This window comes from Typopeltis vanoorti, chromosome 6 (genome assembly GCF_054136105.1).
Source record: "Typopeltis vanoorti isolate ZY-2024b chromosome 6, IOZ_Tvanoo_1.0, whole genome shotgun sequence".
Taxonomy (NCBI): domain Eukaryota; kingdom Metazoa; phylum Arthropoda; class Arachnida; order Uropygi; family Thelyphonidae; genus Typopeltis; species Typopeltis vanoorti.
The window spans coordinates 12,489,817-12,504,774 of NC_143554.1; the positions used below are offsets into that span (position 1 = coordinate 12,489,817).

Below are 14,958 nucleotides of genomic sequence, written 5' to 3' on the forward strand. Positions count from 1 at the left end.
AATCTCTTTGGAATAGCTTAAAGAATGCCATCGTAACAACAAGTATTGAAGAAGTAGGTTATGTGAATAATATAAAACAATAGGAATGGATGACAGATGAGATTCTTTCTCTTACTGATACAAGAAAAATGTACAAAAACAAAGACCTTGCCAGGTATACAGAAACACATAACATCGTCAAGAAAAAAATAAAAGCCAAGGAAAATTGGATGAAAAATTTATGTACTGAAATTGAACTGCTTCAGAAGAAACATGATAATTTCAATCTGTATAAGAAAATCAACGAAATTTCTGGAAAACTGAGGAAAAAGCAAATAGTGTCTCTAAGAGACGAAAATGGAAAAATAGTTCTAGAAGAAGAGAATAAAGCACAGATTTGGATAAAATATGTAACAGAACTTTTCAATGATACTAGACAGAAGCCTATAAATATAAAAGATAACATTCAAGGACCAGCAATCATGAAATGCGAAATAGAGAATGCTATATGAACAAGTAAAACAGGAAAAGCCAGTGGACCAGATGGTGTGCAAACAGAATTTTTAAAATTAATAGAACCAGATAATATCAAACTTCTTGAAAAACTATTTAATAAAATATATGAAAGTGATGAATTTCCATCAGATTGGCTCAAATCTACATTTATCACTGTCCCAAAGAAACCCAAAGCGAATTCCTGTGGTGACTCCCGACTTATTAGTCTAATGAGCCAAACATTAAAAATATTTTTGAAAGTAATTCAGAATAGTATTTATAGAAAAAGTGAAGAAACTCTAAGTGAAACACAATTCGGCTTTCGGAATGGTTTTGGTACTAGAGAGGCCCTTTTCTGTACCCAAATATTGATACAAAAATGCACAGAAAAACAGAAATCTGTCTTTATGTGTTTCATAGATTTTGAAAAAGCATTTGACAAAGTCAGACACACTAACTTAATAGAAGTCCTTCAACAAAGAAGGCTAGACGAACAAGACATAAGACTAATAACAAATCGGTATTGGAATCAGTCAGCTACCGTTCAATTAGACAACATTACCACCAGTGATATTAACATCAAAAGAGGAGTGAGACAAGATGTGTGCTCTCACCACTCCTGTTCAACATATATGCAGAGGTAATCTTTAAAAAAGCATTGGAAGAATGTTCAGAGGGAATCACAATAAATGGAAAGATTGTTAACAACCTTCGATATGCAGATGACACCGTGCTAATTGCAGATAATATTATGGATCTCCAAAAACTCATTGACAGAGTATACATAGAAAGCCAAAGAATGGGAATAAATATAAACATCAACAAGACAAAATACATGATCATCAGCAAACATCCAGCCTCATCAATGAAACTGACACTCAATGGGAAAAATATTGATCAAGTGTCAAGATATAAATATCTTGGTTGCTGGCTTAATGAACGGTGGGATCCAGAAATAGATATAAAGACAAGGATTGAAGTTGCATGGCAGTCCTTCATGAAAATGAGAACACTATTCTGCAATAAAGACCTAAACATGGAAGTCAGATGCCGAATGCTGAAATGCTACGTGTGGTCTATTCTGCTCTATGGAGTTGAAACATGGACATTGAAGGCGACAACCATCAATAAAATCAAAGCCTTTGAGATGTGGCTATACAGAAGAATGCTAAAGATATCATGGACAGAAAAAATTACCAATGAAGATGTCTTAAAATCCATTGGCAAAGCTAAACATATTGTACAAATAATCAAGAAACGAAAAACATCATATCTTGGCCACATCATGAGAAACAGCAAATACCAACTTCTACAAACTATTTTGATAGGAAGAATTGGTGGCAAAGGAACTAGAGGAAGAAAAAGAATATCATGGTTTGGCAACATCAAGACGTGGACAGGAAAGAGCAGTGCACAACTGCTCAGATTAGCACAAGAGCACAGTTTGTTCGCCAAGATGGTCGCTGACCTTCGATAGAAGATAGCACAATAAGAAGAGGATAGTTTAAATTAATGTCACTTGCCTGAAATCTTTATAATAAATTAAATACATGCACACCGTATATCATTAAAATCGAAAATTTAGGTCAAAAGCAAATTCTAAGTCAGAAATTTAAAATTTTTTACTTATGAATTTAACCACGAATCATATAAATACAAAATGAAGTGAATTTTTAATTCACAGTTTAAGGAGAGCATTATCAATTTATGCCAACTATTCATCATTCAGTCTATCCAATTCCTGACCTCTTCTTTGTAACTGGAAGATGACCACTTATGGAGGTGAATGGCTGCTGCAAGTTACTTTTGATTTTAATGGTACAGACTGTACATATTTAGTTTATTTTGAAGATTTCAGGTAAGTTACATTAATTTAAGCTCATATAAGATTCTGAAATTTAAATGTTATTTGTGAATTTGCATCTTTATAATTTCATACTCTTCTAGTTCTTTTTTGTTTCCCCGTTATTACTGAAATTTGTAATTTTTCATGTTGCCATTTTGCATGCTTTATATATGATTCCTGCTAATTCTTTGTGTTTCATCTTCATTATAATTTCCAGTGATTTCCTCTGTTCCATTTCCTGCTATTTCCCTATTTTCATGAGAAGGAAATTGGCAGCCAGCATTATATCCCTACACTCGATAGAACAAATCTTGCAGTCTAGCAAACTATGTCTCTGCTCCCTAGGAGTTTACTATAGCAAGTATAGATAAAAAAAATTCTGTCTATGCACAGTGCTAATGTACTGTAGGTTTACAACTTTTCATAGATGGGAGCCAAATAAAAATCATAATCTTCTAAATCCAATTCAAATCATATGCTAGAACATCATAAAGAGACCATTTTCTAAAAGAAAGATCTCAGAAAGTGTTTTTACAGTTTATCATTCAGAAGTTTTATATTATTATATAAATGCATTGAGATTTACAAGGGTGGTCTGGAAAGCTCTCGGCCTCGACCATAGATGGCGATACTATTGGCAAGATTTTTTTTTCCAAGTTGGTATACCTGTCATAAGTATCCATGTGAAATTGCAAGTCATTCTATCAAGTAGTTCGTTTTATACAGCTGTTCTGAAGCAAAAGTATTGTCTGTATCCCTCTAAATGGATAAAATCGAGTATCGTGCAGTTATAAAATTTCTTTGTAAAAGAAGGTTTAAATGCCAAAAGAAATTCATTCACAGTCCATAAAAGTTTATGGGCACTCTTCTCCTTTGTTTTTGACAAATAAGAAATGGGCTGCCAAGTTTAAACATGGCCGCACCAGCCTTGAAGATGATCCACGTGAAGGACATCCAAAAAGTGTAACAACATCAGAAATCATTGGTCAAGTGCATGAAATTGCTGAGACTATAGGCATTTCAAAAGGACATATAAGATATATTTTGCATGAAGAATTTTGCATGAAAATTGCATTTTAACAAGAATAAAACTGATTTTGTGCATCTATTTATTACTATGGATGATACTTGGATTCACCATTACACACCAGAATCCAAATAGCAGTCAAAACAGTGGACAGAAGCTGGTTGTTCAGTACCAAAGAAGACAAAGTCGGTTCCATCAGCAGGAAAGGTCACGACATCAGTGTTTTGGGATGATAAAGGCATTCTGTTCATGAATTATCTTGAAAAGGGTTAAACAATAACCGGGGAATAATATTCCGATCTTTTAACCAGACTAGGTAAAAAAATTTGTGAGAAAAGATCCGGTTTGCAGAAGGAAAAAATCATCTTTCATCAGGACAATGCACCTACACACAAAAGTGTTTTGGCAATGGGAAAATTAAGGGATCTGCACTTTGAATTGTTGGAACATCCACTCTATTCCCCAGATTTGGCTCCCTCTAACTTCTATCTCTTTCCAAAACTAAAACTCTTCCTTGTTGGTCAGCATTTTTCTTCGAATCAAGAGGTGATTGCAGCTGTAGAGGGGTATTTTGCAGATCTTACTGAGAAACACTACAGGGACGGGATAATGGTGCTGGAGAATTGCTGGAATAAATGTATTAGTCTTAAGGGAGATTATGTTGAAAAATAAAAATAATTTTGAAATTATAAATTTGTTTTTTCATTGTTAGGCCAAGAACATTTCAGACCATCCTCATATATCTTCTGTTAGCTTGTCATCGAAAGAAAGTTTCAGATAAATCTATTGGTTTCTTGTTTTCCATTCCTTAGTATTTTTAAGAAGAGGTAGTAGAAAAGGTATTTGAAAGTTAACACTAATTCAAGTTCACAGCTGCTGATACTGGTTGCAAACTGCTAGTTAATTTACTGGAGTTCTCCTTGTATGAGTGGGAGAAAGACAAATGTGTAAAATAAACTCTGAGATAAGAAAATAGCTTTATTACATTGTGACAAATTCTGGATATTTGCAGACTGAAATAAGTGTAATACTGTCCACTCCGAGCATTCAAAAACACAGATGAAGTTTGCAGATATTTTATAACTTAAGTTACAAAGACTGCTTAAAACAAGCAACTCCTACAAAATGATCATATTAACATAAATTTTTATGCCACTCTTTTAGGAGAGATTACAAGAAAATAAAAATCCATAACAGTGTATTTGTACAAGACAGCATTTACTGCATTATGCTATTGTAAATGGGAGGAAGAATACATATGTCTTAAAATTTGTTTACCCAATTTATGTAATTTAAAATAAGTTCATTTTTGAAAGTTAGTGCTAACAATATTTGCTTCCAGAATAAACACCCATCCTGTATCACCATGGTTTCCAGATTATGTAGAAAATAAATTAAAAATGCAAAAAATATATAAAATTGATAAAATAATAATAAAAAAAAAACTAACCCCACCTATGGTATAAAATGTACTAGTTTACAAACAACCTTTTGTGGGTAAGAACAATATTAAAAAAAAAAAAAGCTGCGAAAACGGAGATCAAAAAGTCAGCCAAATCATCACCCTATTAGAGTCGTTCTTAACCGGTGTTCCCCAGAACACTTGTGTTCAGCAAACTGGTTTCAAGTGTTCCGCAAGTGAAAGATGTCACATGACACAGTTCTGAGTGTAATTGACTACTCTGATCCTAACAACTGAAGACTGCTATGCACATTCCCTTCTAAACCAATAGGAATATCATTTAGAGGTTATGTGTTTGCTGGAGGGGCGGGGAGGAGCATCTCTATTACAGTCATTCAGTGATGTGTGCTTAGTTTGTGTTGTGTAACATCGTAATAGCGCACGTCCATTTTTAATGTGTATTTCATTTGTGAGTTGTGTAACATCGTAATAGCAGATAATGGAAAAATTCATTACTAAATGAAAACATGATTCTGAGGCAAATATTAATGATGGGACAAGTACAACTGGAAGTAGTAGTAATGATGTTGCTACAAATACGTCTCATACAGAAGACAGCATTATACGTAGTAAAATAAGAAAAATTAATAGACAATATTCGGACAAATATTTAAGTTGCGGTTTTACATGGACCAGTCAGGAAGAATGTCCTATTCCCCAGTGTTTTGTATGAGGGGAAAACTATCCAACAGCGCGATGGTTCCTGCTTGAGGAATTTTGGATTTTTGTCCAAACCGAATACCCAGCTCTCTCTCCACAAGAGCACTGAAAATTTTGTTTCAGTTTTCAACATCATATTTGTGTGAGCTCAGTTTCTCAATATTAACCAATATAAAAACTAAAAAGCATGAAAGACTTACTAATGTAGACAAAGAGATGAGAGTAGCTATATCACATATTAGACCTGATATTGCTGAAATATGCAAAAGCCAACAAGCTCAAGTATTGCAATAAAATAAATTCCATTTTTATATAAGTCCATGCATATTTTTATTAGTTTTATGACCCCTAATGCTTTTGGTGTTCCCCAATTTTTTTTTATTTATAATCAAAAGTGTTCCATGTCTTCGAAAAAGTTAAGAACCACAGCCCTACTATTACCTTTACACCTCCATATATTAGAAAATAATGGAGAAAGTATTAATGGCTAACTTTTAATTCGGAGCCCTACCAATTAATCAGCAATGACTAATACAAGTTCCATCCTTCTCATTCCACAGTTGACTTCCTACCCAACTTGACTCACCTTTTGACAGAGTCATGTCTTGTGTCCAAAGGTCATTAGACAGAAGCCATGAAAAACTCCAAAGAAGCTACATGTAGTTGCTCTTGATATTTCAAAAGCATTTGATCAAGTCTGGCACAGAGGACTTGGTACCAATCTACCACCTTATGGTCTCCCTTCTGCCCCTTTGTGACTGGATCACCAGTTTCCTCTCAAAAAATTTCTCTGTCAATGCTGGTGCACCGCAAGGCATGTGCTTTCATCCACATGTTTTCTCCCATGTATCAATATATTCTCTCATCTAACCTCTCATCTTACCCGTGGTTCTGCTAATACTCTCTAAGAAACATTTTTGTGCTTAAATGACTGAAGCATGAAGATCTTCCATAATTAATGCCTTAAACAATGATTTCCTCACTATTCTCAAGTGGAATGAGGATAATCAGTGAATTTTAATGCCATCAAAATATCATTTTATTTCTTGGAAAAAAGAGTTTACTTAATTCCTGCTTACTTTTTTTGATAATATTTTATCCTCCAATCAAAATATATTTTCTCCTGATGGGCTGACTCATATTTAGCTTATCCTGGCACAAGTGTATCACATCCACAGCTTCTCTGGAATTCAAAACACTGGGTTTTTCATTACTTCTCACCTGCACAACTCTTAGCACTTTATTATAAACTGTATCAAGTGCATACAGAACAGGACAATCCATTTAATGATATTTCCTTTACACCCCTTTTAATCCCCCTTTTCCTGAATGATCTGATTCTGCAGTTTTTTTTTTTTAATAAATATTTTCATGAGGTGATGTTCTACTGAACTAGCTACTACCATTCCTCTGCTTTCCCCTAATCATGTAAGAACATGAGAACTACTTTCAACATCCATACACAGTTCAATACTAAAATTAATGACCTAACTACTCATCCTCTTCTTTCATTCCATCTACCTTTATTCTTTGGAACCTTTCTAAACAACTGTTTTCCCAAATGAATGCAATCTCCCAGCACCTCAAGAACAAGAATCACATTATTATTTCTGACCTCCATGGAATAACAAGACTCGTTAATAAAAGATTCTTTCTTCCTAATCACTTGACCACATGTGGCACTCTTCTTGTTATAGCATGTGTGATTTCTTGTGTTAAGAAACAACACACTTATAAGAAATATTATTATAGTGATATATTTTACATCAGTTTTTTTCGAGATCTTCATAATCGAATTGCTGCTATAGCAAGTTTGTAGGGATGAAAAGAATAGTTGTTATATAGAATTTTGGAGCTTGCTAAGACTTATCGGCAGTTTGTTGTAGTGAATGAGTGAAACTGAAAACAAAAACCAGTGGTGTTTGCTTTTAGTTTCTAACATCAGCAACACCATCAGAGTGTCATTAGAAACATAATATATAGTCATTAGAAATAACTACAGGTACAGTTTTTGAAAATGCAAATTTTCCAGAAAATAAATTTCACTCTTCAACGACCTTAATTGCTAGTTAAAGTGAAAAATGTTAATACTAAATGTGAAACCCATCCCAATGAACTCAGTGAATCTAATGAAAATTAAATTCAACTCAAATTCAATTCAATCCCATGAAGACAAACCAGCCAGAAGAACACACAAAATTAACAGCCATAATACACACGCAGATAGGATTAACCCATTCTCTCGGTGCATTAATCAGGTTTCAAACAAGCCAAGTTACTTGGCTGTGACAGGTCACTGAGTCTGACATTCAGGTATCAATAATGGGTAAATTCAATGAACTCTAACTTTTCTTCAGTAAATTAAGTACTAGGCACACACACACTTCTTTTTATTTCTTTATGAAAGAAACAATACTTCTTTTCTTTTAAATTATTAAATGTATGTATGCATAAAACTTACCACTTTTCTGCACAGACTTAAAATTTTAAATTGTTTTATATGTAAAAATCATTTTAAACTTGACAGTTACACAATGTATGACTATTTCAAAATTTATTTATTTGGCTACATTAAAAATATTTTTTAAAACTATTTTACTACCTTATTCTGCAAATCTACGTCTTTTTCTTCTTCTGTGATCTGAATTACTTCATTATTTACTTGGATGAGTGAAGGGCTCTCAAGATTTGTACAGAAATTATTAAAGCTACGGAGCTTTTCAGAAAGCATAAGGTCAGCTTCAAGCATCTCAGGAGGCATTTCTAAATATAAATAGAAAAATGTAATCATGTTTTTTTGATTGTTAATTACTATCAGTACAATTTTGTATTTAACTTAAAGTTGTTTTGCATTCAGTATGGTTTCAGTCAGTCCAGACCTAAATTTCTCCAAGTGTTATTATTATATACATTTATATGATAAACCCAAACACAAAATGCTATTGAAATTACATTACGTAAGTACTATGGATGAAATGAAGGAAAGGGGGAGAAAAGAAACTTGTTACCATTGTATATGGATAGAGACTAATTTTGTGCAAATACACAAAAAAAAAGAAATCATTCTGAAGACAAGCAGTAGAAAGGGTGATTAAAATAAGTGTAGAGAAACTAACTGAAACAATAATGAAAAAGTGCATTTAGCAGAATGTTTTGTATAGAATGCTGTTGTAAAATGTGTTATCATTTATCAGAGAAAATGAAGACATTTTTCACTAATGCTTTCTGGACAGTTTATTTATTGTCATTTGTAATAACTGAAACTAAGAAACTGGGATAGTACACAATAGAAACTGAGATGGCATAATAAATTTTGGTACTTTTTCTTTGTGATCCCCACGCACAATAAATTGTAAACATATAGTACATTACAAACATAGTTAGGCTAATTTGTAATTTTTTTAATTTCATTTTATTTCATTTTTGATATTTTAATTTAATTTTTACATACAGAAACGCTGATCTGCAAACAAAATTTGAGCAATTCAGGCCTCCAATAAGTAGGCCTGAATATAGGCATCTATAACAAAACTATTTCTTTAGTCCCTAGGCAACAGTGTAACTGCAAAAGCAATGCAAGCATTCAATAATTGAAATAAACAGTGAGAACCATTAAAAATACTGCCATGTGCTCATCTTAGAATTTTTTGAATATGGTGTTGATGTCACATGGTTTCCAATCTGTAATTATAAAACTGCTGAATGTTCACACCTGTACAGTTTATGGGATATGAAAAGGTTTAGGTGTTTTAGTAATACACCCAAACCTAAACGAAAATTGCAACTACAGCAGAAAACTCAAGAATCATCTATTACTAGATATCTAGTATATAAATGAAAGCACATTCTAGGTACATAAGTGGTTGGGACATTGCTTTGGACATGATGTTCTCTGTGCTGTTTTCTGTATAAGTACATTTTCCCCTTGTACATATGTGGTTAATTTTCAGTTATACATTATGTTATCCAGAACTTGTAAAAAAAGTTGTGATATATTATCTGTAGCAGTTTTAGTGAAAATTAGGCAGAAAATATTACAGAAGTTTTTCAAAACTGCATAGCCCAAATTCTACAGGTCATATGCTGAACAATTAAAAAATTGATTCATGAATAAAAAAAAACAAGGGCACCAAAAAAAAAAGTCATGAAGAAGCTTGCTATTTTTGCTTAAAGCAACATTGAAGAATATAACACTAGAAATAGGAGAGAATTTTTATACTTAATCTACTCTATCAGAATAATTTAATAACTTTCAAATGACTGGAACTCAATGAAAGTGATATTTAACAGCCTGAAACTGTTCCAAAAATAGTTCACAGCAAATTAAATGATATGGTAATCACATTTGGAATTACAGCCAAAGCAATTAAGACTATGAGGCTAGTATATTATGCCTCTTAACTGCATGTTATTCACTAAATGATATACACATATGATAAACAGTATATCATCTGGTATACTGTGTTTTGTTAATTGTTTTAAGATTTTACTTAATTCAATTAACACTGTCATTACAATAACATCTCAGCCTGTGTAAAAAACCCAAGCATACAGAACAGTCTCAAAGGCTCCATTTCGCATAAAATAAATAAAACACTACTAAAAGAAAGCAACAATATCCCTCATTATTTTATAACCATATTGCTGTGAAATTTAACTTCAAAATTGACTAAGAGCTTATGAATATACAAGCTTTGGTATGAAAGTTGCCCTCACTATTTTTATTTATTCATTCATTTATTATTTTTTTATATTTATCTCACACATGTGAGGATACAACTCTAGGATACAAGTGTATTTATCTCATACATCAATACAAGTCATGTTACGAGAGAAATATACATATGAGTACATTCCTTATAGTATGAGGGAAATATATGAGGAAAAACATATCAGACATACTGATATGTTTTTTCATTCTAAAACAAGAGACGTCCTCATACTTCTTTTCATCAAAATGGATTTATTGATCTCAATATTTCCATCTTCTTTTGAAGACAGCTTTCAAGGTAATATTCAATTCTAGAAGAAAGAACAGACGATGCAATAATAAAGACTAAATATTGCTTGATATAATGCCCCATTGACACCATATAACTGTAGTGTATTGAATAGCTTCTCTCTTGGTACCATGTCATATTGCCTTTTCCAAATCGACAAAACTTAAATACAGATCTTTGTTATATTCCCATGATTTCTCCACTATTTGTCGTAAAGTGAAGATCTGATCAGGCCTGAATTCAGCTGGTTCTTCACCAAGCTTTTCTTCCACAATTTTTCTCAACCGTTTCTCAAGTATACTTGCATATATCTTACCAGGAACACTCAGTAGGGATATACCTCTGTAATTTTCACATTCAGTTTATTTCCCTTTTTATACATGGGTACTACGAGAGCTCTACTCCAATCATCGGGAATTCGTCCCTCTGTCCAGGCCTTCTGAAGACTAAGACTTTTATACCACCATACTTCAGCATTTCTGGTCGAATATCATCAACTCCTGCTGCCTTTCAGCATTTCAAGCCTTTGATGGCTTTTTCTACTTCAAGTATGGATATGTATTCCTGACTGCATGCCTGGTCAGTGTTTTTTATCACTGTGCTGTCAGCACTTCTTGTTTCATTTAGCAAATTTTCAAAGTAATTACTCCATACTTCAAGGATATCTTTTACTCCTGTTTTCATATCACCTTTATCATCTCTAACTCCTTTTACAGCACTCTTTCCTCCATTCCTAAGCTTCTTCAACAACCTCCAGAATATTTTGCCACCTTCTTGATATTTATTTTCTATGTTCTTGTCAAAGTCCTCCGATGACTTCTGTTTAGCTAGTTTTACACACTGTTTAGCTTTCTTACATTTGTCTCTGTATTCTCTAAGAGCACAAGGTGACTTACTTGCCAGGAACTTTTGATATGCTTTCTTCTTTTCCTTCACTACCTCTTCAACTTCCTGTGTCCACCATGGAGTTCTAATTTTTCTATCCTTGCAGACAACTTCACCACATGCCTCTCTAGATGAATCAATCAGGTTTTTCTTCAAGGCTTGCCATTGAATCTTCAAGGTTTGGTTCCTGTTCTCAAACTCTTTCATTTTTTCTTCAATAATCTTTCTGTATTTTAGTCTACAGTTTCACATCTGAGAGCTGCTCAACTTTTATTCGCTTTAAAACTTTCTTACATGTCATTCTTTTCAAAATGAAATTCAATTTTATCCTGCTCAAGACTAAATAGTGATCACTTCCAATTTGAAATCCTCTGTACATTCTGGTGTCCTGCACCATGGAGAAAACATCGCTATCAACAATAACGTAGTCAATGAGACTTTTCTTATTCCTTGCCTCTTCTCTCCATGTGAATTTGTGTACATTTTTATGTTGAAACATGGTGTTAGTAATAACCAATCCATGTCCTGAGCAGAAATCCAACAGGTATTTGCCATTATTATTAGCTTTGCTCTTTTCTCCAAATTTTCCCAAAACATTTTTGTATGTCTGACAATCACTTTCTACTCTGCTATTTAGATCCCCAACAAGGACAAACTTTTCCTTTTTCATTGTGTCAGTACCGTAGTAGAACCGGAAGGTTCTACTAAGGTAGACTAAGGACCATAGGCACAAATACATCTCATTGTCCAGTTCCCCATTCTGATATTTGCTGAAATCACTCTACTCGACACTGCCTGCCATTCAAGAAGGTGAGCCTGGTATTTTGTGTTGAATTCTATGGCTACTTCTTATTTTCCTTGATTGTCATTGCCTGAATATAACATTCTATATTTATTTCTGAGAAAGATCTCACCAGTTTTTGTCTTTTTTGTTTCAGTCACCCCTATTATGTCGATCTGGTACTTATCTAATTCCTCAGCTAGCTCCATTTCTTTGCCATTCAGGCTTCTTATGTTGATAGTACCGATCTTTAACTTTGGTGATGCTGAGTTGAATTTTCAGATTTGTTCCAGTAGCACTCCCCAACTCAACATCACCAGAGTTGAAGATTGGTACTATCACCATACGAAGCCTGAATGGCAAAGAAATGGAGCTAGCACAGGAATTAGATAAGTATATTAGCGGAAGAATTAGATTAGATATATATGTTGAGTCGAGTTGTGTTTTCAGATTTGATCCAGTAGCTTGTCAATAAATGATTATTTACTTATCTTTCTGTGTTCAAATTAGTAATATTTTCAGTAGTTTATTCGAGCAATTAGGTTATAAGTGGTACTATGACTGTACCACTTATAACATAACACTGTACAGCCACACATATTCAATCATCTGTTCTTTCTTCTAGAATTGAATATTATCTTGAAAGATGTCTTTGAAAGAATATGGAAATATTGAGATCAATAAATCCATTTTGATGAAAAGAAGTATGAGGACATCTCTTGTTTTAGAATGAAAAAACATACCAGTATGTCTGATATGTTTTTCCTCATATGCTTCCTCATACTATAAGGAATGTACTCATATGTATATTTCTAAGTCAGCAGTTAGAATTGAAGGAAGTACAGGAAGATGGCTTAATGTTAAATCTGGTGTGAGACAAGGATGTACATTATCCCCTCTGTTATTCATTATCTATATGGATCACATTATCGAGGAAAGTGGTATTAAACATGATATCAAAATTGGAGATGTTAATGTCAGCTCTTTGTTTTATGCGGACGATGTTATACTTCTAAATAAATCCACTACAAGTCTGCAAGATTCTCTGACTAAATTGAATAACTGTTGTAATAGATATGGTATGAAGGTCAGCAATAAAAAGACAAAGACAATGAAAATAGGCAGAATCATTGAAAATGTCAACTGTATTGTGAATGGAGAACCTGTAGAACAAGTAAAACATTTCAGCTACTTAGACACGATTTTTAGTGAAGGTGGTAAATTAAATATGGAAATAGACAACAGAATCAACAAAGCTGGTATGATAAGAAGTCAATTGAATAAATTCATATGGAATAAGAGAGAAATTAGTCGCAACACTAAATTAGCTGTATACAAGAAAGTGTTCAAACCAGTTTTAACTTATGGATCTGAGAGCTGGTCAGAAGTAAAATGCTTGACCAAAGACTAGAGACCGCAGGTATGAGAGAGATTAGAGGCATGAATAGATGCCATCAATGGCAATATCATATTAAAAAGAGGATATTAGGAATGAACTTGACATTGCCAGCATCCAGGAATGCATTAGCAGAGCTAATCTCAGGTGGTATGTCACTTAAACAGAATTGGCGAGGAAAGATTAGCAAAACGAGTAGGAAAACGACCCAGAGGAAGACCAACATATAGATGGATTGATACGGTACAACGTGCCTTAGACGATAGAAATATAAGATCTAATAATGATAATATTGGAGTCTTGACAAGTAACAGACTGATTTGGAGGAAAATTGTAGATAGGATAGGAAGTTAGTAATGATGTAAATTTTTCATGTACTACTATCATATCCTGTACACCCCTTGAGGGTACATGTCAGGAATTTGATGTTGATGATTATTTATTGACTTATTGCTGATATTTCACTGATGTTATAACCAGCATCTTCAGAGCACAAAACACAGTTTGTTACAGTACATGAGACTATAACAACAACATGGTGTAATAATGGGACTAGTTTGAAAAATTGTAGCAACAACATAAAGACTAAAGTCCTAATTAGGTGTCTTCTATGTAAAAAAAAAAAAAAAAAAAAAAGAAAGAAAGAAAAAACACATAAGCCTTTCTACATGTTTGAAGATTCTTCACAGAGAAGATATTATATGCAAGACACAATACGGTAAGTGGAATTTGAAATTGGCATGGCAACTGAACAGGTTAGCCTTCTTAACCCCTTAACGTACCAATTAAAAATCAGAAAGCGGTCGAATTTGATATGAATAATGAATATGAATAATAACGATATGAACAATGATGAATTTGTGCAATCGCAAACGAAATAGCCGAATACACGCCGCTGGCAATTTTTCTGAAAAATTGCCACTCGGCTGAAAGGAAATAGGCACAAGATTGTCTAGCGTCTATATTCGGTTGTATTTATATGTAAAACCAAAATTCAAAATCAATTTTGGTGCAATAAACAAAAGACCCGTCACAGACTTCTTTGTATGTTAATATTTCATTTTAATTTTTCACATTTCTGTTTAGGTCCCCAACAAGAAGTAGAACCAGCTTTCCCATTTTATGCCAGCAACCTTCTCTAATTATTTGAAAAATTCTTCTGCCTCTTCCTTCGTAGAACCTTCAAGGCACAAATAAACCATGTCCATTTCTTCCCAATTCTGAAAATTAGATCCCAGTATTCTATCTAGCTCCATCCATGGGACTGGATGGGATATTGGCCATGCATTATAAGAAAGTGCAAAAGAAATGGCAGTGCCCTAAACAGAGTGGTTAATTTAAATCTCAGCACTGGCAGGGTCTTGAAGGAGTGGAGAGGATGAAACAGTTCCATTCTATACATAAAGGATGCAACAAGACAGCGATAG

The 14,958-nt window shown here is 33.5% G+C and overlaps 1 protein-coding gene across 1 annotated transcript in view; it reads right to left on the minus strand.

Moving 5' to 3' along the window:
- The window catches only part of cmet (CENP-meta), a 370,306-nt gene that overhangs the window by 156,097 nt on the left and 199,251 nt on the right, over positions 1 to 14,958 (minus strand). The window contains exon 14 of the mRNA XM_090393925.1: positions 8,072 to 8,232. Coding sequence (XP_090250051.1) covers positions 8,072 to 8,232 — 161 coding nt within the window. The remainder of the gene's footprint in view (positions 1 to 8,071; positions 8,233 to 14,958) is intronic.